The 27870-nt window shown below is 38.9% G+C and overlaps 1 protein-coding gene across 7 annotated transcripts in view; it reads left to right on the plus strand.

Annotated features, from left to right (window-relative positions):
- The window catches only part of RAPGEF6 (Rap guanine nucleotide exchange factor 6), a 135427-nt gene that overhangs the window by 26692 nt on the left and 80865 nt on the right, over window positions 1–27870 (plus strand). For 5 of the 7 annotated variants that reach the window (XM_081893004.1, XM_081893008.1, XM_081893005.1 and 2 more), the window contains exons 5-6: window positions 7737–7806; window positions 12625–12768. In XM_081893004.1, coding sequence (XP_081749130.1) covers window positions 7737–7806; window positions 12625–12768 — 214 coding nt within the window. Of the gene's footprint in view, window positions 1–7509; window positions 7624–7736; window positions 7807–12624; window positions 12769–25569; window positions 26530–27870 lie in introns of those variants that run through there. The other 2 variants (XM_081893009.1, XM_081893010.1) reach the window with 2 other exon arrangements.

Below are 27870 nucleotides of genomic sequence, written 5' to 3' on the forward strand. Positions count from 1 at the left end.
CGTGTGTAGGTGTTCACTTTCAGGCAAATGTACCTTAGAGCCTGGATTTTTGCTAAAGTGGAGGATACCCATTTTCTTGTGTTCTTTTCTTTAATAGCACTTCCCCCCATTTCATTTTGAACATTGTTTACAGACTTTCTAGTTCTGTAAATAATGTGATGCTTTTATCTCACTGATTGCCACTAAATGTGGAGAAATAAAAGTTTTTATATTTCACTCCAGGGACACTGCATGTGAAGTATGCCGCTAACCTATGGATTATGCGGTTCTGATATCCCTTTATAATTCCACTATCACTATAAAACTTTTCTCTTGGTGTTCTAGTAGAGTAGCAGGGCAGGCTATTGGGCTTCAGGCATTGGATAAACAGGCAGATCCATATTTAAAAGATAAAAAACAAATTTATTAATATTAGATTCGATATATGGCTATGTTCCAACAGTTAGTTTACATTAAATGTGTACTGTAACTTTAAGGATGTTAGGTCCATAACTAAGGCTGCAGTCCAAAACCTTGGCCAGCAATGATGGCATTTGCAGCAAACAGGCTGTGGGGTGCAGAGGAAAAAAAATTGGTCTTTGCTGTAGGCAGGGACAGAGTTCTCTGCAATATTCACTGGACAGCTTAGAAGATTTCAGACAGGTTTAGTCCAGTGTCATAGCATGGGGGGCTTGGGGAGCCATGGCCCATGGCACATATTTTTGAGGGGGTGTGATCAGGTCCCCCCACAATGGGCTCACTCATCAGAGCCTGGTCCTGGCATACAAGGGAGCTGCAGGGACAATTTCCTCATGCAACAGTCCAACGCCACCAGCTGCAGCTCCACTCCCAGGTCAAGCCTGACCCAGGGGCAGAGAGAGGCTGCGGAGCACGAGGCACCTGGCTGTGGCAGGCCCCATCCTGCTCGAGGGTGTGCCCCATGCACCCGCCTTGGGCACCGTTAGCTTACTCCCTGCCACCGGTTCAGACTCGAGGAAGGCTTGGCAATTCCCTAAGGAGGATTTGGAGCACCTTTCCTCCCCAATGCTGTCCCTAGCTATTTTAGTTATGGTCACTCGTAAGTGGTGCAACACCCTCCTCCAGTGGATCAGAGCCTACCCCCGAGTTGGGAGCTCTGTTATTTGATCCTCGGATCTGCACTTTTTTAACCAGGATAAAATAGTGCTTAGAACTGATGCATCATTCTTGCTCAAGGTAAACTTGGTTTTTTGCAAAAGGAGGTATGTGTGCACAAATGGAGGGCACTCCATATTTTTATTTGGATAGGGTTGTGTCTGTAAGGAATTTGGATGCCTGCTTTATATGATTTTGGGAGAAGATCTTTAGTGAGAAGGTGACAGCATCCACACTGTCTTAGTGGCTGAGGAGGTATGTAGTTCTTGTGTATCAGTCTCTTGAACATCTCCTTGGGCCCATTTGTGGGTAGCATTGGTTTTTATATACAAAGGTCTTGGAATGTTCTCTGGGAGCCACAGGAAAAAGGGATGTTCCAATCGGCAGGCGTGAAAAAGCCATTGCACACAGTTGCTTTTCAACTTCAATTTCTCTCTGTCTTATAATAAGTTTCCTTATTGGTCCAAAAATTCTGAGGTAGTAATTCTTTCCATGTGTGTTTGTTCTTCAAATAGAACAGAGATGCTTGATTTTTTTTTTCTTGTGAATCTCTCTTTCAGTAGTAAATTAAATATTTAGTATTTCATATTTACTATAAATAGTCACGTCTTCTTCTTCTTCTTTTTTTTACACACCCAGCCACCTCACAAATGGTAATTGTTGAAATGAGGGAGCAAGGAATTATTTGTTGGAAATGTTTGGTTTGCTTGAAGAGTGTGTTTTCATTTTTTGAGGAAAGTTATGATATCTAATGTATATCTTGTGGATTTCACATTTTCATATGGGAATGCAGGCATTAGTCTGGGAGTTAGGAAATCATATGTAGGAATGCTTCCTTGTGGCATTCACAGTCCTACTGAAAATACTGCACCCAGCAGAATCACATTCATAAGGGAAAGCTGAATGTGGGAAAATGTAGGATTAGCAGTCTGAGACCTGCCAAAGGTGCTTATCAGTTTTATTTCCCAATCCATTAATCACCTTAGTTAGAATGCTGTGTTCTGAATTTATTTGCGTATTCCAGTTTATACGGTTTGTGAAATTGGCTGGGAATCGTTTCTATTGTATATTGTTTTACTATTGGAGTAGCAGATTATAAATGAAAAATGATGTGGTTTTATTAAATTATGTAGTTCAGAAGGACTTCCTGATCGTTTTCTATTGTAGCTTGGCATTTTTTTTAAAAAAAAAACTTGAGTTTTGTAATTCTGGCATGAGGACTTGTATTCTGGGATATACAAATATAGAAGGAATAGCTGTTGCATAACAATGCATGGCAGGAACTGGAGTTTTAGTGAGAAGATGGATGTAATCTGAGTAATAAACATTTTGTGAATTCCTTCTCAGTGATTTAACTGCATGTGGTGGATTCAATTGTTCTCTGGTGCTTTTTTCTTGTTTTTTTTATCTGTTATTTAAAGCAAATTTAATGTTGTTTAATTGAAATAAATTACAGCTTTTATTATTTTGTTCCAGGCAACTGCTAAGTCAAAAGATAAAACTGTAGTTGTTAATAGAATTGCTGAGCATTACTCTGTGCTCGTAGCTTGAAGTCCACAGAACTCCCAACCTGCTGTTTGAGACCTTCTAAGTTCACAAAGATTGTGATGAAGCACAGACCAGTTTTTCCCTTTAAAAATGAGTCCTACAGACAAAGGTTTCTTTTTATATACTGTACTGGTTTGAATTGTCCGGCCATGCCATTGGATTCAGGTATCTTGTAGTATTTTAAGAGTCCAATATAATCCTTCTGTGCTGGTTGTGACAAGAAATATGCTTTTGAAAACCAATCTTGTCAAAAGAACTGGAGTGCCTCTTTTGTTTGTTAATATTATTTATACTGTATAGCAACAACAAAAAATCGATTGGCTCTCTAGTCTAAGTCAAAATAAACAAAATTAAAAACATACAAACAACAAAAACTGCCATAAGATGAAATGCATCATTAAAACAGAATAATATAAGATCAGGAATGAACAGAGAATCTAAAATTAAGAATTGATGAAACTAAAGCAGTTATGTTTCGCAATATTTTAAAGGCTGCTTCAGACTGTTCAGTCTCTGTAGAGCCTCACCACATGTTTGATGCTCCACACTCAACTTGTAGCTGCTTGACTTCATGGAGGCTCACTGAGAGTGGACTGCTTCAGCTGAGTTCCTTCCCTTGCCTCTTTTACCCTGTCATTGAGATACATTGTCATTTTTTGCCACCATTTACCACACTTTCTAAGACTACCTTCCTGTGACTTCCTTGCCATCCAGTGGTCCTGTTGACTCTCTTAGTTGATTTCCCAAACCTAGATCTACATGGAAATGTAGGATGTGATCTACTAAGTGCTGATTTTATGGAACTTCCTTATGGGCATTACTTGTAGATCTCCTATAGTTGTAACTTATGTGAAGCCTAAGCCTTTTGAAGGGGTAAATAATGGAATATGGAGGCTTTTGTCTTTTGCTTCTTGTGGGAACAGTAAAATGTTTGTGCTATAGATACTGCAGTTTTTCTTCAAGGTCATAAAAATAATAATAACTCTCAGGTATGAAACCTTTTCTGCAATCTAATAATGAAAGGCCTAAAAAAAGAGAGATTTCTTAAGATGTATGTAGCACCACAGAGACTGGGGATTAGAAACAGATTTCCTCAAGCACAAGAAAAGGAACTTTTAAGTTGGCAGGGCATGGAGGGCAGCAGGGAAAGAAAAAATGTTTAAGCTTAACAAATACATCCTGCTTAGTGTGTCAGCATGCATGCAATATTTTTTCTTCCACATACATATGTGTGAGCATTTCTCTTGAAGTAGAAGAAAGGTTAAAGCGTCAGGGGAACAGAGCACAATAATGCACTGAAGCAAGAGCATGTACTAATTGAAAAAGGTTCTATGATAATAGAAAGCTTTGCTCATGTTAGTATAGTAACTTTTTGATGCCTTAGCAGATTGCTCCCAATGATCATTTTTTTTAATTGCAAACACCAGACTGAGCTGTAATATTCAAACAAGAAGGCACTGATATTTTTTTGAAGGTTGAAGTTGTTCAGCAGAGCTGAGGATGCTATCTCTGGGTCAGTATTGTCTACACTGACTGACAGGGACCTTCAGTGGGTTCAGTTGAGGTTTTTGTCATCCATACTGCAGTTAGATGATTGTTGGAGTATTTCCAATGAAATTAATGGACTCAAGTTACTTGTTCACTGATGTCATTGGGTCAGAGTATGACTATCATTGAACATTCTATATGTACCAGCCCTCGTTGCAACACTTTTAATGCAAACCCCTCACAAGTAGATGATAAAATGTTTTAATAACCGTTAATGTCATATATATTACTATTTCTGATAATTTCAGAAAATATGCTTCTAGAATATATATCCTATTATTTGATTCATTCAATCAATCAATCAATCAATCAATCAATCAATCTGTACATCATCCAATTTGAAACATATTTCTTGTTTAGTCCAGTATGAGACAAAGCTTTAACAAGGCTGCCTTTTCAGTGGTAGCCCCTGAGCTATGGCACTCCCCCCCCCCCCCCCGCAATATTATATAGGTTTTAACAGCAAGTCAAGACTCTTTGCACTGGTTTTTGGTGAGATGGGGCATTTTTACTTATCCCACTTGTTGCTGCTTATGTGTGCTGCTGCTTTGCTATATTTTACTGTGGTTTTTAAGTATTGCATTTTATATACTGCAAAATTTTTGCAAACCTGAATTGTTCAGTAGAAGCTTGTTAATGGAAGGTTTGCAATACATGTCTCGTTAGAAGTAAGTTTCAGAGTTCAGAGTAGCTTGATCCCAAGAATTGCCAAGTGGGGGATGCTGAACTTTTTCCATTCCTGCCTGCTCCGTTCTGTAACCCTTGCCTTGGCAACAAGAGTAGTGTATGGTACAGTATAACCTGGGTGCTGCCTACTTGCCTCTGTAATGCACATCCTTGCCACCCAAGCTGGTTTTCTACTTCTATCTCCTAGCCAGACGCCAACACGAGAAGAAATCTGGAAAAACTGGGTGAAGTTATCCTTCTGCAGAGATTAATTTGTGTTTGTAAAAAGGATTAAGTACACTACTGCCCCTGCATATGAGTAATCCAGAAGGCATTGAGTTTTGCTAGTATAAAATGTAGTTCTGTGTCCTGTCACCATTTCAACTTTTGGAGATCCCCACTCTGACCCGCTTATTTCAGTATAAATCTCACTTCCTGTGCTTTATTACAAAGAGGTGCATTTAGTCATATTTATAAGTTTCGTACAGTTAACACATTTGAGGGCTCTGTGTTCTGTGATAGATTATTAAAAAGAGATTTGACAGTTCTAATTACAATGCTCCTGCCTCCTACTGATCATGATCATAATTCTTTATCACTATGACTCTTAGTATTAAAACCTATCATTTTGAAAGAACTGAGGCATTCTTAGAATAACTTCAGGAAACATCTGTTCTTGATGAATCACATCTGTATTTTCTGGCAATTTTTTAAAATAAAAAATTATTCTGGAGTTTAAACTGTTTCCCTGCATGGAGACTTGATCACACCCATTTTCATACTATCTGAGTATATATGTTGTGTGTTGGCTACACAACACTATTTTAAAGAAAAAAGGCCTGAATAAGAGATTTTAGTTGAACTTGAAATATTTAGGAACTAATAAGATTTTCTTAATAACTCACAAAGTTCTGTAATACGCATAATAATCAAACAATTATGCATTCTCACTACCCTGATAGTGAAATGTCAAATGATTAATTGGGTATTTTTAATTAAATAAATAATGAAAATTTCAAGAAAAGGAAGGGAATTACAGCAAACAAAATATTTAAATCTTCACTGTTTAACATAGGTCTTTGACGCTTACCTGGTTTCCTTGTGCTGTATTTCACACATTTTTGGAGATGTGGTTAAATGTTTGCTCTCAATTTCATCATCAATAAGGAGACCAAATCTAGTTCCATGTGATTCAAGCGATCACACAGAGCAAGCTGTTGATTGTGGTATTTTGATTATTGTAGATGAAAGCCAGTTTGACAAATCCATGCAAATAATTACTTGTGTTTTATGAGAAGAAAATAAACACTGTATCAGCAGGGATCATAAAGAGAAATGCCAGGAAACCTTCACACATTCAAATGCAGCTTTAAGTCTTTCACACCTCCCTCAGCTGGGGGATAACTAACAAAATTTCCTAAGGACACTTCTGTTTTTTCTGTCCAACTAGAGAATTTCCCCTTGCTCTAAGATGTTCTGCTGTGTTTAGTAGTGACCACAGTGTTTATCATACCATATAGGCAGTTATTCCAGTTCTTTGGCTCCTTGCATGCACTGGAGCTGTACTCCATAAACAGCTTGTTGTTGTTGTTGTCGTCACAGTCGTGTCGTGTCTTGTGTGGGTGTTAGGTTCTAGTGGTGGTGATGATGGGGAGCAGTTAGTGCATAAAGCCAAAATTGTGTCAAAAACCACTCCAAGGAACAGCTACTGTGCGAACAATCTTACTTTTTGGCACAAGAGTTTCCCAGAACAGTAAGCAAGGCAGAGAGCTAAAAAGTGTTTTCCGTTGTAGGAAAACCTGGTGTGCAAAGAACTGTTTAGCTCTCTGCCTTGCGTTTGTGTGATATCAGCTGGTTTGCCACCAAGTGCAGAAAGCTGTGACCCTACAAGTTAAATGCGCAGCAGCTGCGATCCTACTGTGTTTCCATGTACAGTGGTACCTCGGGTTAAGTACTTAATTTGTTCCGGAGGTCCGTTCTTAACCTGAGACTGTTCTTAACCCAAAGCACCACTTTAGCTAAAGGGGCCCCCTCTGCTGCTGCGCTGCTGGAGTATGATTTCTGTTCTCATCCTGAAGCAAAGTTCTTAACCCGAGGTACTATTTCTGGGTTAGCGGAGTCTGTAACCTGAAGCGTATGTAACCTGAAGTATATGTAACCCAAGGTACCACTGTATGGACCACTTGATAGCTTTAGATCTTGAAGTGGGTTACAGTAGCTATACTTGCATAATATATACCCACAATAAGAGCAATAAAAACAATGTAAAATTATTTACATTAAAAATACATGAACAGTAACCATAATAACCATATCAGGAAAGTCGCAAAGCATTACAAGGCAGAAAAATGTAGACTCCCTAACCAACATAAAACACACTGTTCATGTAGCCACTCATCCAACCACACTCTCACTATCTGTTCCCATAACCACTACGATCATTCACTCCTTCATATGGTACCTCTAGCAAGCAGCCACTCATGGGCAAACCACTCACTCTCAACATAATTACAACCCACATACCAAGGATTGCTGCCAAGCATATACATATAAGAGTGTCTTTCCATCACTGAAGAACTAATGGACTTATGCCCCACAGGATCAGCAATACTCTTCTCACATCTTTCACTTGGGAGTGGCTCAGTTCTATGCCACAACAATCTCTGATGGTTGAACAAGCTGCATAATGTGATGGTGCATCAAAAACACATATTGCCCCTTTAATAGGCATGTGAAATACAATCAAAGGTACTGTTTCACAGTGTGCTGTTACTAGTATTCCTATAATTCATCCCTACTCTGTTTGATTTTGTTGCTTACTATTAATGTGTAATAATACTTTCCTTCTTTTTTCTTCTCAGCTTTGGCAAGCAGTCTGGAGGAAAACGAGGTTGCGAGTGTATTGTACTGGAGCCTTCTGAAATGATTGTGGTAAGGATAGACTTTTAAAAACCAGTGTGCATAGTCCCCCTTGAAATAGTCATGTTCGCTTTGGCTGCGGTTCTAGAGAATTCTATCACAAATCTTGCCATGGCTACCATCAGTGAGTAGTGTGCTAGTGCATATTGCTGAAGCACTCCTGTCTTGCTCTGCATTTTCCGGAAACAGGAGCAACAAACCCATGAGTCTTGACTCACTCTTTGGGGTGTTCCTCTCCTGACTATGGTAATAAACCAAGGTTTGTTCTTGGCCTACTGGTGGCAGCTTGTTTGGCAGAAACAAACTAGGAGTGCTAGTTTGCTGCCATCACCAGGAAGGAGAAAGTGAAATGGGAGTAATTTAATAGTGTGCACTTAGCACAGTGCTCATTCATGGTAACCCAAGATTTATGGCTTACTGTGATGTATGAAGAGAGTGACTGTTATCTTCTTAATGAATGCTTCCCTATCATTATGGATACCATGCTCAATATGTCTCAGCTAAACTGTTTGTGTGTTTGCTGCAATATGGCACTACCGGCCCACAATCCTGTTACGTTCTACAGGTATTCTGATATCTTTTCTCCTTTCTCTAAACCATGGGTAGGCAAACTAAGGCCCGGGGGCCGGATCAGGCCCAAGCGCCTTCTAAATCCAGCCCGCAGACAGTTCGGGAATCAGCATGTTTTTTCATTAGAATGTGTCCTTTTATTTAAAATGCATCTCTGGGTTATTTGTGGGGCCTGCCTGGTGTTTTTACATGAATAGAATGTATGCTTTTATTTAAAATGCGTCTCTGGGTTATTTGTGCGGCCATAGGAATTTGTTCAATTTCTCCTCCCCCCAAATATAGTTCAGCCCCCCAAAAGGTCTGTGGGACAGTGGACTGGCCCCCGGCTGAAAAAGTTTGCTGACCCCTGCGAGTCTAAACAGATAACTAATGTTCCTCTGCTTTACCTAACTTCTGATGTTATTTGATTTTATTCTGTTTTTGTTATTCATTAGTACATGTATGTCAGCCGCCCCCAAACTGATGCCCTCCAACCAGAGTCAGCATGGTCAATGGTCAGAGATGACCTCAAGGTCAAGGGTACCAGGCTGGTGGAGGCTGACACACCTAGCGCTTCATAACTTCTATTTGCTTTGGAACTTGTAAAATGTCATATATCTTTGTGTGTAGGCTGAGAGATGTGTGTGCGCATGTATGCATGTGTACACTTAACTTGGGAATTGAAGCAAGACATCTTGACCACTTTGAAATATTTAAAAAGATACTGAAATGGAATTCTACAGCACATTCACTGAGTGTGGGCAGGAACTTCCCATCTGCAGTACTATATAGAAAAATGGATTAAGCTGCTAAACTGTAAGAGCAGTTCAGAAATAAAATACCCTCCTTTCTCTGGATCTTAATCTCTATCTTATAAAGAGCTTTGCTTAAAAAAAAGCCTTTCATTTTTAAAAACCTAAGATATGGCTTATGAAACCTGAGCTTTTGAAGTTGTTTTAATGCTTACTGCCCAGTGCTGATGCTTTGATATATACCTATGACCTATTATTTTCCTTTTTTTTGCCTCTTTTTGTGTATTGCCAGAAAGTTTAGGTTAAAGCTGGATCATGTAAGATATTACTGAAAATATCAACCGCCTTATTTTTTCTGTGGCTGTATTGTTAGCGACATTTACATGGAATATTGCCTTTGTATGGGTCACTTTAAGCCATTGCTTCCTTGAACTCAAATCTGTTACACCAGTCACCATATTTTTTTTGTCATTTGTGGGTTTTTTTTTGGTATTACTCTTTGATCCAGCCTTTTGATTCTTGGATGTATTTCTTGTCTGCATCTGTAACGGAGAGGAATGAGCCCATAAATTTTGATGTTGTCTCCTGGAAATGTGCTCCTTTTTGTTCTGAGAGTAATTGTGCACGGTGGGAAGATAGGATGCATTTCTTATATTGGGTTTTTATTTCGATCACTTTTTAATACCAACATATTAAAAGTCATGGTGGCTTTCCTTTGGCAACCTGGCGTTCTGATTACTCCTCACAGATGGCTTCTGCTACCGTCATACGCAAACACTTCTTTGTTTCTTTTCGGGAGCAACTTGTAGTTGCTCTGTTTGCAGCACTGAAGGATGCAAAATGCAGACTGCTATCCTCCTGACCCCCCAGCCCTCAGAAGGCAGGGAAAGTAGCACAGAAGGTTACCCTAACTGTTGTGCTCAGGGAACAGTATTAATGTCTTGGTTTAATTGATTGTATTGCAAGCCACTCTGAGAGCCTTTTTTGGCTGAAGTGTGGGGTACAAATGCACTAAATAAATAAAACATTTCTTTTGCTCTCTGTATGCATTCTGGCCTTAAAAGTAAGAGGAAAGGGAAGTAATACTGGGTGACACATTGGGCTCACTACTGTCCTATCAGACTGAATGCATGGCTCTTTCAGACTTTGATTCAAGCAGGGTGGGGTTGGAGAGGGGAACTATTTTCTCTCAAGGACTGCATTTAGGCTGGGTGGCAGAGTTCCATGCCAGTGGTGGGCAGGGCCCAAGCCAAGTTGTTTTCTTTTCTCCCTGCCACCTCTCCCCTCCCTTTTTTTTTTAACTTGCTTGTCACCTGCATGAAATTAGACCTAGCGCCACAGGTTGCCCACCCTTGGCTTAGACAATGGAGCTTTGCCATCTAGGCTTACAACTTTGCATAGCACATTTTGCCACCTGGGTGCCTATTGAGGCAACTAGTGCAATTGAATGCATTTATCCTTGAATTTGGTTGCCATTGCTAATCACCCATTTTTAGAATTCTTGCGGCTACTGCTATGTCCTTTGCTGTCTTTGTTTTTAGAAATGTTATACTGTTACTTTATTCTGCTGTATGATTTCAGCTTTCTTGTATGGAATGTTTTATTGGTTAGTTTTTGTTAAATTTGTAAGTTACTCTGCCTAAGAAACATTGGAAATCTACAGTGCCCAAGAAGCAGTGTAGTATAGAAAGCAAGAGAAATTGTCAACAAAAGCTGTTTGTTATAGATATTTCTCAGTTCCTTTGACTGTATTTTTCAACTTAATAGTACTGGCAATATCTGAAGGAAGCAGGTGGGCGTAGTTACTATAGTTCCTGCTAGCAGTTCATTGTATTTGTCTTTCTGGTAACAAACATACTTAACCTTTTGCTTTCATAGTATTCAGCCTGTGTTGTGTATAAAAAAAACCTTGTTTCAACTGGAAAACTGCTTTGCATAGGTCTATAATTTCCTTAAAAACTATGATATATTTCCACATGTGAACAGAATAATAGTGCTTGATTGTGAAGGTACTGAGAGTCCACAGTTCTTACTGAAAAACCTATAAGCTTAAGAAATTTTTAGTCTTTCAAAGGGTTTGGGCTACATGGCAATGACATTTCCTATTCAGATAGTAAAGTACTAGAAGTGGTTTTGGGGATTCTAGATTTGGTGAACTACAGAGTGAGCTTGGAGAAAATGTTTTGATATATTGGTGGTTGCCAAGCTTTCTGGCTGTCAGGGACATATGCAAATAAGAGATGCTGTCTTGGGCACCCCCGCCCCCAAATAACCTACTACACACCACAGCCTATTATTTTAGCTACAGTAGAATTCTTCTTTCAAGCCTATTTTCAGCGGGGGGATTAAGAACCTGCAGGTGCCAGGGAAGGCCTCTGTGGCACCTCTACTACGTATATACAAATAATGAACTTATTTCACAAGTGCCAGTCTTTGTGCCTTATATCGCATCATAAGCACAAAAAAGGAACATACCAGCAGACTTGAAGAATAATAGACTTGAAAAAGTGTGTGTGGGTTGTAATGTGTATTGTGTATGATCCATGAAGTGTAGTAACCTGTACTTTGTAGTAACTCTTACATGCTTTTTAAAAAACTTTGTACTCAGTCATCGATAGCAGCACAGCTTCTGGCATGAGATAATGACATCATCATACTGCGCAAAATCACAGCTAAAGTATTTGTAAATATGAAGACAGTCAAGTGCCTTTGCTTGCTGGGTGCACAAATGGCTGAAAAAGATAAGAATTAGAAGAAAACAAATAAGAATCATGCCAGTGACTAGGAATGAATATAATTTTTATAATCATTTTCTACATTCCATGTAGAAAAATATGTAGAGCGAAAAATACGGTATATGTGTCTGCCTGTGTTGTTTCCTGCTGAGATTTCGAACGGAAATGTGAAGATAGGACTTGCTTTTTATAGAATAAATGATCATGAAGGGCAGTAAGCTTTCAGCCTGAACTACTGTAATATGGTTCAAAATGTTGTTTCAAAAAGTTAGCCTTGTCACATTATAGCTGCAGGTAAGGTTTTAGCAATCTGATGTATGGAGCATCAGGAGTTTTTTTTTAAAAAAGTGTTTCGCTGCATGTTTATGAGGTACTGGAACATTGGTGAGTGGAAGAGAGCAAATTGTGTATGTTGAGGTTGTAGTTTGATATATAACGTATCAAACTGACAACTTTTACCCTGTGACTATGCAACTTTTTTAATTTTAAACAGTCTGAGTTCAATGAATAGTTTTTTTTATTGCTGGTAAGGTAGTCTTGCTTAGTTTAGAGGGCGGGGGGGGGGGACGCTCTTTCCGGGAAGGAAATTGTGGCCTTCCAACTCATTGTAATAACACTGTTGAAGATGTGTAGCTCTAGTTTCAGGATCTTGCAATAGGCTGCCTTCAGATAAACTTCCCCAGACGTTACTAGCTCACGTTGAGCTTTTTCTCATGAGTTTTTTAAGATTACACAGACTTTCAATGATATGGAAGAATTGGATGTTTAATCAGGATCCTGAACATGTGTTCCAGGTGGATAACTCGAAAGAGAATGAAGACAACATCTTGCAAAGGGAAGTGCCCCTCCGACAATCTCGACGGAGGTTTAGGAAGATTAACCAGAGGGGAGAACGTCAGACCATCACAGATAACGTGGATGTTAGCAGCTATCTTTCGGTGAGTGTACTTATTTCCTTGTTCCAACCTGTTTGGCTGAGGCTTGCTCTTTCTGTGGGAAATATTGATGAAGTCAGAGATGAAGAAGTGGATAAAATTTACAAAGGTGATTTTGTTGGACTTAGAGTTGTAGATGGCTATTTAGGAGTTGACTGTAATGCAACTGTAGCCTTTAAAGAATCATGCTAATGTACTATCCGTTGGTGAAAACTACTCCAGACCAAATCACTCTGTGGTCACATTTAGTAAGTTTAGACTGAGACTGATCAACTGGAGTTGTGTTCAGATGCATTTTCTGGTAGCCCAGCTGCTACCAAAACTCCAGATACTTAGTATGATTAATTATTTGTTGGACTCTATTATGCATCATCTCAGTTTTTTCTAGGTTTTTAGCAATCTCCATTACAAAAGGTTTAGGGCTGCTAACCAAAGCACACACATGCACAAACTTTGATTTAAAGTATAATTTGATTAGGTTCTCATCCACTTTTTGTCAGCCTAACTCTGAATACCAAAAGATTGATCACAGACAACTGTTCAGAAAGTTTAAGCTTCAATTTTGGATTTATTTATTTTTTAAAAGAAGACATGGACATATTTGCATCCTCTTCCCTATTTTGTTCAGGCTGTAAATGAAGGGGATCTGTAGGAAACAAGCCTCAGGCTGCTGCTTGGTGTGCCTATAGGGTAGAATCAGCCCAAATCAGGAAGAGCTGTCTTGTGCGAGTGGATGCCTCCCTTGGGGATTCCTTGCCTCACACTGTAGCCTCACTGTTACAGAGCAATCCTAAACTCTGGACAGTGTTTTGGGGCTGAGTACAGGACAGAGAAGGGAGAGAACAATATTGGTTGATACCATTTGCTTGAAATCGCAGAAGGGGAGAATTCTCCTGACCAAGGGACCTGCTTGCAAGCTTACCACAGGCATTTGGTTGGCCACTGTGAGAACAGGATGCTGGATTTAGATGGTCCATTTGCCTGACCCAGCAGGCTCTTCTTACATTCATGTGCTGTGTTCTGCTCAGACAACCATGGGAAAAAGGCATGCTCACACACATTAATTGATCCCACCTTTAGGCAGAGTTTTATCTTTGTTACAGTTGTGATAACGGTAAGATCAAAAATGTTCTCTGAGTGCAATCCTATTCTTTCTGGGAGTAAGTTCCATGGAACTCTTTTGAGTAGACATACAGAGATTTACTCCATACTTGCATGCTGACATAAAATTATTTGATATCAGTGGTAAAAATTATTACAATAAGTAATTGTAATTATTAAAGTAAGTAACTCAGATGATAACATAATAAATTGTGACTGGTAGGGAGAATTTGTTGCTTGTTTTGAGAGTTCTAGGGCAAGACTTTTTTGTTTAAAATGTATAATCCTTGAAAAAGATTGGTGTAGTGAATACAGTACTGTGGTAATTTTAACTGAATTGAAGTGCATATTTCAGGCATATTTTCACTGAAAAAGGAAAGAAAATAGGTTTTCATATTTGCCTTTAATATAAAATATATAGTAATTAACTTCAGAATATTGGCCGTATGCTCTGGTACAAGAGTTACTGTAAAAGCAGGAAAAGATGATAATTGTGATACTAATTAGGAATTGTCTGTGATACTTGCATTATTTTTGATAGTGAATGTATGAATATCCTTAAACACATCATTCAATCAGATTGACATGTTCTTGCACTTGGGATATATTTAATGTTTACAGGCTGTGTATTCATTTTCCCAATATGTAAAGTAATAGCTGTTTCAGAACTTTTCCCTCTTTTATTTATCAGTCAGTCTTGTATTGTATCTTTCTATCAAGGGGCACACCTGTTTGTTTTAAAAAATGTCAGCATAAGAAGTCAGTGAAGCATAAGGCTATGGGAATTTGAACTTTGGATTAATGTAATCAAGGCAGAAAGATGAGATTTCCCTTTTTGCAGTAATTGAGGGAATCTTGCAGTTTTGGTTGAGTTGAGGCCCTTCTGTATAATCCACCTGAGACTGTTCCATTTTATGTTGGGCAGTTATTTAGCCCAGTTGTGATGGGGAACGATTCCCCCTTCCCAGTAAATAGCTCCCCACTGTTGCAGACATCTGAGAGAACAACCAGCAGATGATTCTTTTCCTGTTACTAAGGAACTAACTCTAGTTTTGTGTGGGATGCATTTAACCAGGATGTGAATTTTTCTTTTATTAATTTAAAATTGATTTAGCAAGGACTTGCCATTGGAAAATGCTAATCATTCCATAACAAGGACTTATCTGGTTTCAGTTCCCATATTGCAAATTGTCCTGCTGGGAAGCCAGCAAGATGTCCTTTATGCTCAAGTACTGTTTAGACCAGTAGCTTTTGTATACCAGAATTTTAATTTCTCATAGGTTTACTTTCATCTTTTTAATGCATTCATCTCCTATTAAATTGATATATTATTGTGAGCTTCACCCAACCCTAACAAAAGGTACCCAAGAATAGGATAGGGAATCTCAGACTCAGGGGTCTAATGGCTGGCCCTCAAGCACCAGCCACTGCAATTTTTAGTCTTACATCTCCCATTGACCACACTCCTCAAATGGTTTGACTTGGCTGGAATGGTACTGTGAAAAAGCCTCTCGCTTGCCTAGATGGTTTCTCTTGCTGAAAGGCAGCCTACAATGCAAGACATATTTTGCCTCTGGTTGCACCCACTAGTTGAAAGGTTCCCCATGAGGGAAGAAAAAAAAAATTGGTTTTCCCCACTCCTCCTGTGAACTATACCTTCAAGTAGTTTGTTATGATATCATGACATACTGTAGTAATTCAGTAACTGCTCTCTGATTTTCCCATCCCTGAAGTTTCGGACAGTTTGTTTCAATCTGCCTAGAATGTCTTGCTCTCAGTTTAACCGCTTGAAAAGAGCTGGTATCTCACTTCTCATCTGTGTGAGATGAAGACTTGGGTAAAGCAAAATAGCTCTTTGTCTCCTTTTTAAAAAAATAACGTTTGCTAGCTCTCCAAAGTCCCTTTCATCCATCTTACTCTTTGTTATCCGATGTTCTTTGCTCATGAATGTACCTGGGCTCAAACATGTAATCAGAAAGGACTTCAGTGGATACTGGTTAGTTCAGCAGTCAATCTTCTGTTCTTGTTTTGTTTTTTTGGTAGGGGAGCTAAGCAAATATGTCTGACAGTTTGGTCTCTTATTTTGTGGTTTGTATTAATGCTTCAGTCAGATGATTGTTAACCTTGTTAGCAGAAAGAAGCTGTGACTGTGGTGAATTAATTTCCTGAACAGTCTAGATACAGAAGTAAGCTACTTCTGTATGCCATCTATGAACATGTAATTTACTGCTTCATTTGCTACCTTGGTACTTGCAGGAAAAAGATGTTTGTCTGGAGCTTATACAGAGAATTGCAATGTATTGTACAGGAATGCTGCAAATTTCTGTGATGGGGTTTTTTTTTTGGTGGGGGAATTCCTTGAACTTTAGTCAGGCTCATTTAGCAAGATGTGTGGAAGACTGATAGTCATATCTGTCATAGAGTGCTGTTAAGCGATGTTGTCAACTGTTACAGGAAGCTGCTTCTCTGGCTGAATGCCTGGTTAGTAACTCAAAGGGAGCATAACAGGCTTAAGATGGCATCCAAAAGAACAGCATGAAGAACCAGGCAAACTAAACTCCCTGGTGAGGTGACAAGGAATTGTCTCTTCTGATTTCTTGTTCTAGTTTTATATCTAAAGGAAACAAGCATCATCAAATTATTTTGATGCAGCTTTGATTTATTATGACCTAAGCCTTTCATTTCTGTCTCTAAAGTATCATAGTGCATACCTTTTTCTTTTAGAAACTAACATATTTTCAATTTTAAAATGTAGCTAATGTTACTCAATGTATATTCTTAATTTAGTGGGTCACTTGTCATGAAATGCTAAGCTAGACTATAGCTTAGCATGATCAAACACATGTGGGTTTCTGGAGAGAAGATTGTTGTGTTGCTGCTGCTTTGCTCCTCATTGTTTAGCTCAGTGTTGTCTCTGAACACAGCCTTGTGATTTGTCTTCCCCACTCTTGGTTTCAGCTCATGGAATGAGACAAACCATGATCTGAGCTCTGACTAACACTAAGTCAAACCATTGCTTAGCCCAGGTAGTGTGATGGCAACAGTACTAAGGGAGTTATGCAGTGGTTGGAATTTTAAATGATTGTTCTGTTGTATATAGTGAACAAAACACTGAACTTTGGGGTATTATGCATATATTTATTGGCTTATCTAAAAATTTGAAAAATATAGCAACTAAGTTGCTCCTAGGAAGAATGTCAGTATGTTACACTTTGTACTGTTCTAGCCAGTGCAGTTGAACTTTTAATTGTAATTTAAAAAATGTAGGAATGTAGAAAATGGTCCAGTTCTCATGAATATATGGGTTCCTGAAGAGACTATCTCTGTGTTGTCAATGCTAGTTGGGCTTCGTAGAGCATTACTAGTGATGCTGTAATAAATATATTAAATAATTAAAATGTCCTGTGAGACTCTGGATGTGCTTCCTTCCAGTCAGCCTCCTACAAGGGCATCCGATTCTACTGTGTCTTTTTCATTTAGGAGTGACTGATCTCCCATGACAGAGAAGTGTCAGAATTCTGTGGCCTCAGAGAAGGTCGTCTGCTGCATCTGGGCATAAGTGTTAGAGTGAAATGCTTCTTAATTTTTAATTTAGAAAAAGTATGCGGCTTGGTTATTGGAGACATTGTAAGAGAATGTTAGAATAGGGAAATTATGGCCCGTCTTTTAAAAAAGTATTAAACAGATACTGCTGAAGCCCGTCCATTCTATTAAGTGGCTGTGTCTAGTTTTTGCCATCTCTTTTGTTGTTTAGTCTCTACACACTGCTTACATTACTTGTGGAGAAAGGAAGATGGAAGGACCAGTCCATGATTGTCTGCTCCTGAAATGTGATCAATAGTTGCAAATCATTCAACTTCTTAAGAGCAAGCATGCCAGGACTGCATATTGAGTGCAGAGTACTGCTTCTATAACTAATTGGAACAAAAGATTTATTTGATTCCGGCCAAAGTATGTATCACAATTGGAATGCAGCCAGAATTCTTGGTTTAATGTTCATCCATTCTCAGCATAGAAAGAGTTAGCAATATACTTGCTTTTAAAAATATCTTCTTTGGTGATTGTCTTCACAAGCATCTTAATGCTTATAGCCATTTCGCTACCTATTTTGAAAATATTTGTATTAGAAGTTTATATTGTTAATTCTTGACTTTGGGAACACTGTGGCATTCAATTGCTTTGTAACCCTTATTCAAATGCAGTTGGATCCAAGGTTCCATGTCTCCTGAGAAATCTCTATGTGGGACAATAAGCTACAGTTAGAACTGGATATGGAACAACTGATTGGTTCAAAATTGGGAAAGGAGTACGGCAAGGCTGTATATTGTCTCCCTGCTTATTTAACTTCTATGCAGAATTCATCATGCGAAAGGCTGGGCTGGATGAATCCCAAGCCGGAATTAAGATCAGCAGAAGAAATATCAACAACCTCAGATATGCAGATGACACAACCTTGATGGCAGAAAGTGAGGAGGAATTAAAGAACCTTTTAATGAGGGTGAAAGAGGAGAGCGCAAAATATGGTCTCAACATCAAAAAAACGAAGATCATGGCCACTGGGCCCATCACCTCCTGGCAAATAGAAGGGGAAGAAATGGAGGCAGTGAGAGATTTTACTTTCTTGGGCTCCATGATCACTGCAGATGGTGACAGCAGTCACGAAATTAAAAGATGCCTGCTCCTTGGGAGAAAGGCGATGGCAAACCTAGACAGCATCTTAAAAAGCAGAGACATCACCTTGCAAACAAAGGTCTGTATAGTTAAAGCCATGGTTTTCCCAGTAGTGATGTATGGAAGTGAGAGCTGGACCATCAAGAAGGCTGATCGCCAAAGAATTGATGCTTTTGAATTATGGTGCTGGAGGAGACTCTTGAGAGTCCCACAAACTGCAAGAAGATCAAACGTATCCATTCTGAAGGAAATCAGCCCTGAGTGTTCTCGAAGCTACCAGCCTGAGTTTGACCAAACTGCGGGAGGCAGTGGAAGACAGGAGTGCCTGGCATGCTCTGTTTCATGAGGTCACGAAGAGTCGGACATGACTAAACAACAACAACAACAACAACAAAAGGTTATTACATAAGGTCCAGGAAGCCAAGTGCTAGTTGTCTCTTGGTCTATTTTTCTCAGATTGTCTTCTGTCAAGTGTTCCCACTGGGCAATGTTTTTAAATCAACAGTACTTGTATCAACTTACAATCATATATTGGTTTAATAAGTTGAGATAGGAACAAGTGTTTCAGCCATGTGTGCAGCCCCCTTTGCTGCTCCTTTCCTGGCAGAAGCAAACAAGCTAGGGCGTCTTCCAATACACTGTCTTCTTCTGAACTGGGAAATTCTGGTTAGCAGCTTTGGAAAAACCAGGATACAGTGTATAAGTCAGCTTCAAACAATGGCTTAGCAGCTTCAGAACATGCTTGAATATTAACTGTGCTTGCCTGGTTGGGACAAACTGGGAAAGTAATGTTAATAGAAGACTTCCTTGTTTGCTTGCACAAAGGAAAGCATGAGTGGGTTTTGCGCACAGCCAACTTCTCCATTAATCTTGGGTTATGACTGCTGTGAAGTTCCACCAACTGAAATGCTCTTGCCTTAGGGGTTTGAAACGGTATGCTGATTGGTTTACTTACTTGAGCCATCTCTAAAATGATTTACTGAATAATTTTATCAAGGCACTTTTGGTGTAATTTATTCTTGAACCTTTTAAAGAGATTTATCACAGGCATGAAATTCAGCAAAGATTCTTCATGTTAGGAAAAGCTTCCTCTACTGAATTTGTGTCATGTAAGTCTTTCCGTCTCCATAAGATCCACTTTTACAAGACAGGCCAGGAAAGCTTTTTGTTCCCTATATAGAATATAGAAACTGTCATTCAGATCTCTCTCTCTCTCTCTCTCTCTCTCTCTCTCTCTCTCTCTCTCTCTCTCTATATATATATATATATATATATATATATCACAGATGAAACAGAATACTTCGTCTCAAATAAACGCATCTCAGTTTAACTAGCAGAGATGTAAATGGACCTTTTGCCCACACATGTGAGCTGTTATTAAAGCAGGAAATCTCTAATAAACCATAGTGTTCTGTTTCATCCAAACTGGGAATCCATGGTTATTGGCAATGGAAAAAGTCAGAATCTTAAACCCTCTTCAAACTGTAGCTTAAGATCCTGACTTGCATGCAACCTGGTAACCATAGTTTTCTGGTTCTGATGAAATGGAAAACTGTGATTAATTGGAGGCTGTCTGGTTTAATCACTGCTTGTATGAAGGGAAAAGTGAGGGCACTGCTAATGCAGGAAACATTTGTTGTTGTTGTTTTGTTGTTTAGTCGTTTAGTCGTGTCCGACTCTTCGTGACCACATGGACCAGAGCACGCCAGGCACTCCTGTCTTCCACTGCCTCCCGCAGTTTGGTCAAACTCATGCTGGTAGCTTCGAGAACACTGTCCAACCATCTTATCCTCTGACGTCCCCTTCTCCTTGTGCCCTCAATCTTTCCCAACATCAGGGTCTTTTCCAGGGAGTCTTCTCTTCTCATGAGGTGGCCAAAGTACTGGAGCCTCAGCTTCACAATCTGTCCTTCCAGTGAGCACTCAGGGCTGATTTCCTTCAGAATGGATAGGATGTAGGAAACATACTTATTAATATTTTGGCTTGTTAAACAAAGATATGATTGTCCGAACTTTAAATATCTGTTTTTAAGCTGATATTGTTTTCTGAAGCTGATAGAATTAGATCTGAAAAGTAGGACATGTTGAGACCAGTCATCCTGTGAACTCCCTGTGTGTAACAGGTTAAGGTCTTCCATATTGATGCTTCACACACTCCTGGTGTTCAGGGAAGCCAGCATTTCATAGGGACCTGTGTTTGGTGGAAATTTTAACTCCAATCTCTAATGTTGTGGTGCTCCAGTATGTATTGCGAAGTTAGCATTAGCAAAAAATGTGGTGCAATAAATATGGATGCCTATGTTTTTACAGAGCTCTGTTTGTGTGCATGCCTGGACACCTGCATCATCAGAGTAGCTGTGCTTTGATGGATTGCATTTGGTCATACTAGTCTAGCTGCTCCAGCATCCTTACAGAATTTCTTAATATAGGTGTACAATCCTTTTAAGAAAAATGAATTGTGTTTCCCTAGCAGTATTATGTTTGCTGTGTGATTTGAGAAAACTTATTCCTCCTAATAGCAGCAGTTGTAACAACCATGTTTGAAGAGAACTGTTTATGCAGGCACATGAAGTTTCTGTATGCCAGTCTAGTCAGTGTGACTGCCTAAGGATGCACCAAAAGGCATTGGCTGATCTATATGTAACTTTTATCATGCAGAGACTGCTTGAATTAACTTCTGCATATGTCTGCTTCCCATCATCAGTATAACAGTATGGCTGATTACCGTATTTTTCGCTCTATAGGACGCACTTTTCCCCATTCAAAAATGAAGGGGAAATGTGTGTGCGTCCTATGGAGCGAAGTCGCCATAGCCGTGCGTCACCTCTCCAGCCGGGAGAGCGCGCACGGGGCTAAAGAAGCCATAGCCCCGCGATTCTCTCCCAGCTGGAGAAGTGACGCGTGACTATGGTAGCAGCCTCTCCGCTGCGCCTTTCCGCTGCTCCCTGACCTGCTCTTTGGGGCTGGTGGTGGGCTTCCCCCCGCCAGCCCCAAAGAGCAGGTCGAAAGGAACCTGAAGCCTGGAGAGTGAGAGGGGTCGGTGAACGGCACCTTGTTTTAGAGCGGGAAAACTGAAGGGGTGCTGGGCAGAGAGCGGAAGAATTTTTTCCCCTTGTTCTCTCCCCTCTAAAACAAGGTGCGTCCTATTGTTCGGTGCGTCCTATGGTGCAAAAAATACGGTATGTCAGTTTTCCATATCACATGGACAGGTAGCTGCCGAAATGGAAAGCAGTACAATAGAAACTCTACACTTGAAGGTAGTAGCATGGTGAAGACAAAACAAGGAGGCAGTTTGAAATGACATTACAAATACATTACAAATACACATTACAAAATAATTATGTCTGCCTATAGATTCACTTGTGGTTTGTTTCCTAAGCCAAACATTTGAGACAGCATCTCTGATTTTGTGAAATAGATAGAGCTTTGGATTGAGAAAATGTGATTTGGGTCTATGCTATCAGTCACCCCTCTACCAATTCCCTAAATAATAACTGATTCTCTTTATGCAGTGCACACGCCATGCCTAATAGTTCTCTTGCTTGCGTTGCATTCTGTTGAGGCAGTCCTTCCACACTGAGATTTAATATTTTAACATTAATTAACAGATTGATTGTAATCGTCAGTGAAACTCTAAATACAAATATGTGTGTTGTCTTTGCAGAGTTACACAGGGATGGACTTTTCATGTTGATCATGTATACACATGGGTACAGTTAACATTTGAAATAGACATGAAACAACAATTAAGCCATTCATATAAATTTCATATTAGTTTTATTAAAAATATAAATGTCAAAGCTCTAAATGGGAGATGACCTTTTCATGTATATCACATTATCTTAGAGAAGAAAAGTAGCTACAAAGCCTATAGGGAAATTGAATCTGTGGTGCCTTTTTATTGTTCCCTCTGTATCGCTGATTCTAATTTTAGAAGCTTACATCATTTTAGTCCTAGTGACAGCCTCTCTCTTACATTCACTCCCCCTCCCCTCTCCTCTGCTCTCCCCCCTCCCTCCTAGGATGGCTTACACTTTCATATGGCTGTTGAATCTTTCTGTGCCTTTTGATAGGATTTTAGCTGCAATGAAAACTATTGTACTTGCTGTTTAATGTCAGAGCATAATGTCACTATGGAAGAGGAAATGAGGGGAGTTCATAGGGGCTGTTTTTAATGTCTCACCTGTGCAAAGACTGAAGAATAAAATCATCTTTAAAAATCAAAGTATAGATCTAACCTTGCTTGAAAATATTTATGGAAGATATTTATGTGCAATGTGTGTGTGTGCGTGTGTGATCTGCCAGCAGTATGAAGTCACTCAAGGCTTGCCAGTGCAGCATGAAGATTCTCTCAGATTTCTTTCCATCTGCCAATATTCATTTCCATCATTGGTCCTTTCTGTTTTGGAATACATTTCAAACACTTTTGTATGTAACTTTAAACTCTTGAAACTCTTCTGTTGAAACACTAAAATGTTAGGGGGACCCATCACTATTCATTCATATTCTCTCCCTCCCTCTTTCTCCATGTATAATATGTATTAAAATACTGCTGATTAACATTGCCTTTTGCTGCCAATTACCAAGGTATTTTCAAGTTATCAACTCCTGAGTACAGTGGGTTACCGAAGCCACGCTACTACTTTACACTGCATTGGAAGTAACCTGCTAGCTACTGTACTGGCATTTCCCCTATCACTTGCTTTTTCATGTAGTAGTGCACAGGGGAATTAATTCAAACATTCATCTTCAGGCCACAAATAATGAATTAGGAGAGTTGACATTTTTTGGACATCTGGAATGAAAAGTAGCTGCTTGGCTAGAAGTCCTGTGATGGGCATACCATTCTCTTGATGGTGGGTTTGCATAATTATTGATTAAAGTATATCTTCTAAAAAAAGAACAGGCCTCTAGTCCTGTTGAAAAAATGTCAAAAAATAAAACTCCAAACAGTATTCAGATTACAAAAATACAGTGTTTCCATCATATTCACATCACCCTGTTGATTTTCTCTCCTACTTCAGTATGTAGATGGATTATTTTAAAGTGTTTAATAAAAGAAAAAAGTCACTTTATTTCATTTATAGCCTTTTTTTAAAAAAATGAAATAAATAATTTACAGACAAATACATATTTAATATAGCCTTAGCTCTGATTGCATTCATTTTAAAATCCTACTTGGTTATTTTCCTCTGTTGCAGATAATGAATTTTGATCATTTGACATTTGTCTTCAACAGATAATTTATTAAGGAATTTATGTAAGAGTGGCATAAAGACACTTTGCTTTTTAAAAGGGTGCCAGCGTAGAATTAGGTCAGTTTTTCACCCTGCACATAGCTGTTAGGCTGGCAGGATTGCATGTAGGGGCTGAGATACATTCCCCAGGGTGTTGCAGTAGCTGCAGTCTGATTCGTAGGAAAAGGAAAAGGATGATGTCATCTTCACTTAAAGGGGAAACTAGAAAGGAAGGGGAGAAAATCCCCTTATTAAGCTTATGTTTACAGTAGTTGTGAAATATTGCATTCACTTAAAAATCTTTGGTGGAGTAAATTCATGCACAATGCAGCAATTTCAAAACTAACACACACAGTTCAACTGTACATCAGGCATCTTTTCTTAAAATAAAAATAAACTGCATGTCTCTTAATATGATACAGCCTGTTTTAGTGTAGTTACATTGCATCACTGAACAATTATTTTTAAGTTGATCTCTTTGGAAAACCTAGTTTCTTACTTGGGGTTTATACCTGTTCACTTTTGAGCAGTGTTAACATGAATCATTTAAAAAGATGTAGGTACAGTAGTGGGGCTGCTCATCTGCTGCCTTATTGTAATAAAAAAATTTAGTTTAAATGCTGAATACTTTCTCATTTTTCAAGCAGTACTGAATATATTTTAAAAATAAATAAACATACGAAAAGGAAAATTATTTAAATAAAGCATATTCTAGGTACACATCAGTTTTATCCAGTGCTGCTCTTCTGTTCATGGAAAGCTCTTTGAGACCCAGAGGAGGCTTTGGAGAGCAAAAGGAAGGCAATTTCCTCTTTCTCCTCCCGTGCCCTTATTCCACGCTGTGCTGGTGGGTTCCCTAATACTCTGGATTAAATCTGGGAGCCAGTTAAAGGGGCTACAGAGGGCAAGGTGATTAGTGAAAAATCACCTCCTCCCATATAGGGAAGCCTCCACTGGATCAAACAGGGTCTCCTGTGAATGGAAGGATGCTGATGGATACAACCCTATGTTTTAAAAGTTATTTTCATGTTGCTGCCTTCAAATATAGAACCCAGTTTCTACACAAGATCTCAATTGCATGTATATCTTTGTTTCTCCATTTCTGGCCAGTTCAAGCTTTGATGAGTTCTGCTCTTAACTAATATATTTTGGGAAGATAGAAATCGAATGTAACTTGCAGGTTGATGTAAACTTGTGGGTGAATGACACCCATTTTCAACCACAAAGTGTTTCGCTTTGGTCATAAAAGCAAATTTGGTCTGCCTTTTGTAGTATACCTACTGTAAGATGGTCACCCTGACTAGTGATTAAAATTATCTTTCAACATTACTGGAGAAAGTTTAGTCTCTTCAATAAAATTCCTTGCTATGAGAGGGTGTGGATAGGCAGAATCTGTAGGGAGATAATAAGCAGCAGGTCATAATGAAGGAATTGTCAGTGCCAAATTTTATCACAATGATAAGAAATATGCTTTGTCCATAATGCTACTTAGAAAAAAATGTGAGCTGATACACACATTTCAAGAGTAAATGCTAAAAAACAACAACACCCAAAGGAATTGTGTGCACAGTCAGATCAGCAGAGTGATATGAAATGTAACATAGAGTATGTTTTGCTGAATTGTTGTTGTACAGAGGTGTGTTTATACTAGGTCAATAAAGATGCTCTGGCTGCATCTGCAGATACAGTAGCCAATTGATCTAATGCAGTTTCTAAAGGCTTTCTATACAGGTGATGTCATCCTTTTAGCTCCATTCCCCTCCCACTCTCTCCCCTCCTTATTAGATATTTCATCTTGCTGCGGAGCATCCAATCGATGAGAGCTTCTCCTGAGGGAGCTGCTGAGAAACGAGCAAAGATAGTAGGAATTAGGACTCGAGCGTTCAGTCTTGCTGTGGATGTTGCCTTTTGCAATGTATTAGAAATGTTTTAATTGGTAAATGCTGGGTTTGGATTAACCATGTATCTGGCTGTGCATTAGAATTCTAAGCTATACTGCAGCATTTTTAAACTCTGCATTGGAGGGGGTTGGGAGGGAAATGGCTTTGATCGCAGAGGCTTTGAGCAATTCTGTAGTGCAAACCTGTTAAGAGTACTGTATATATTTATATATCTTGAAGATGCTAGCTGAGAATGGATTTACTCTTGTCATGGTGGGCAAGAGTATAAAGAAGGAACTTTAATATGAAGGATTCCACAGTCATCCAAGATCTGCTTTAACAAGAATCTTTGCAAAACTATACCTGCATTATAAAATGTGAAGATGAGGAAATGGGACTCGAAGACTAACCAGCTTTAACCTGTGCCTTGCAATGGGAAAATACTTAAAAGGAATTCAGCTTTCAGCTTTCCAGAGACTGTTGCATTTAACTTGTAAACCTTTCTAGAATTTATTCTAGCTGTTTCAGGTATATTTCCTGCCTGGGAAAATCTATTGACCTTTGTATTTGAATAAGAAGCAGCACTGAAAATTTTGAATGTGCAGTTATGTACTTGTCAAAATTGGACTGTTTTTGCAGTAATTTTTGCAACACTGAAAGCCACTGAGATACAGTAGGAATTTAATTTTTAATTAATCACTGTGAAATTAAAGTCTACTTGATTTTGTGCCTGAAAATCCATTTCTTTGGCTTACGGTTTCTAAACTTCTAAGGATCTTAATTTCTTGTTGGTGAGTGGAAACTTTCCCTTCAACCCAGGAAATGGCTTTTCTTGTTCGTTGTTACGCCAACTGCCTGCAGCCTTGGGCCTCTAAAGTAAGTAAGAATTCATATGTAGGTTTTTATCAAGCTGAACATAATTTGAAAATAGCTATTACTTAAGAACTTATTAAAGTTTAAACATACAATCAGTTTGTTTTCTAGTTTTGAAACTCTCTAATACTATTGTGGTAATCTTAGGATGTTTCAGTTTGGTGTAAGAGAAATCTTTAAATCTAACAAGATATATATTAATGCTTGAGCTCTTTGGCCTCCTTAACAGTCACCTAAAGTGGCAGAAAGCTGTGGTTATGGTTTCCTCATTTTGCTTGTAATTAGGAAATGATCGTGTCTTCAAAGTAACACCATTATGTATGTGAAGATAGTCAGTTTGTAATACAACTGTTTATGGCTGTATTTCTTGCAACATATATGACATTGCAAGAGGAAACAATTGTCTGTAAAGCTACATATTTTGGATATGCTTACACTTTCTTTTTAAACAAAAGTTATACCTCCATGAAAGTTTCACTGCTTCTTCACAACAGCAAACTTTCGTGTCCTAGAAGCTATTTTCTGGTTGTTAAGGCTGAAGTGAAGTAATTGACTTGTGGGTGGAAAGTTCATAGAGCTCCTGAGCTTGAAAGTTCGTCTAGTATTCTCCCTCTTAATATTATTATGATAATGTAACATAGTAATAATAAATATGTACAGTACACAAAATTTGTTGATGTTTTGAAAATGAAGAACTAAAAATCAACTAAAAATTGTGTCACCCCCATTTGTCTCTACAATTTCAACGTGCTGTGTGCTAGGAATAGGTAGCATCCCTCTTGGCAAGGATTTAAGATAGCAAATGTTTGTTTAAAAGTTGGTGGCTGTTTCATGTGACCAGCAGCTTTTATATTCAGGGCATCTTTATTTATCTCTTCATCGTTTTGAGGTCAGATTTTCGAACCTATTTTTCTTACCAGCCCTGCAAATAAGTGATTTGAAAAGCTGAATATCCACTTTGGTCTTGTATTGTTGTCAGGCTGGATGCTCTGTTCTTAGAATTCTCCTGTATCCATCTTCTGTTTCCTGTCTTTCCCCCTACCCTGAATAACTATCACAACACTGTATTTCTTCAGCTAGGAAAGGCAGCTGTGCTGTGGCAGTTCCCAATATCAACCTACATGCTCAGGTGTGCACCACCCCCACCCCCAATATGAGACTGAAAAAGGAGAGAAGACATATAGCCAGCATAGTGAAATTGACACCCATGACAGTAACTAGTTTCTTTTCTAATATGCTTGCTTAGGAAAACATTTCTGCCCCTGCTCTTTGTTTCCTGGGATTCAAAGTTCAGTGACCCTGTGACACTAGAAGACTTGAGTGCTGCTTTCTTAGCACTATGTG

This window comes from Podarcis melisellensis, assembly GCF_964234715.1.
Source record: "Podarcis melisellensis genome assembly, chromosome: 2".
NCBI classification, from domain to species: Eukaryota; Metazoa; Chordata; class Lepidosauria; order Squamata; family Lacertidae; genus Podarcis; species Podarcis melisellensis.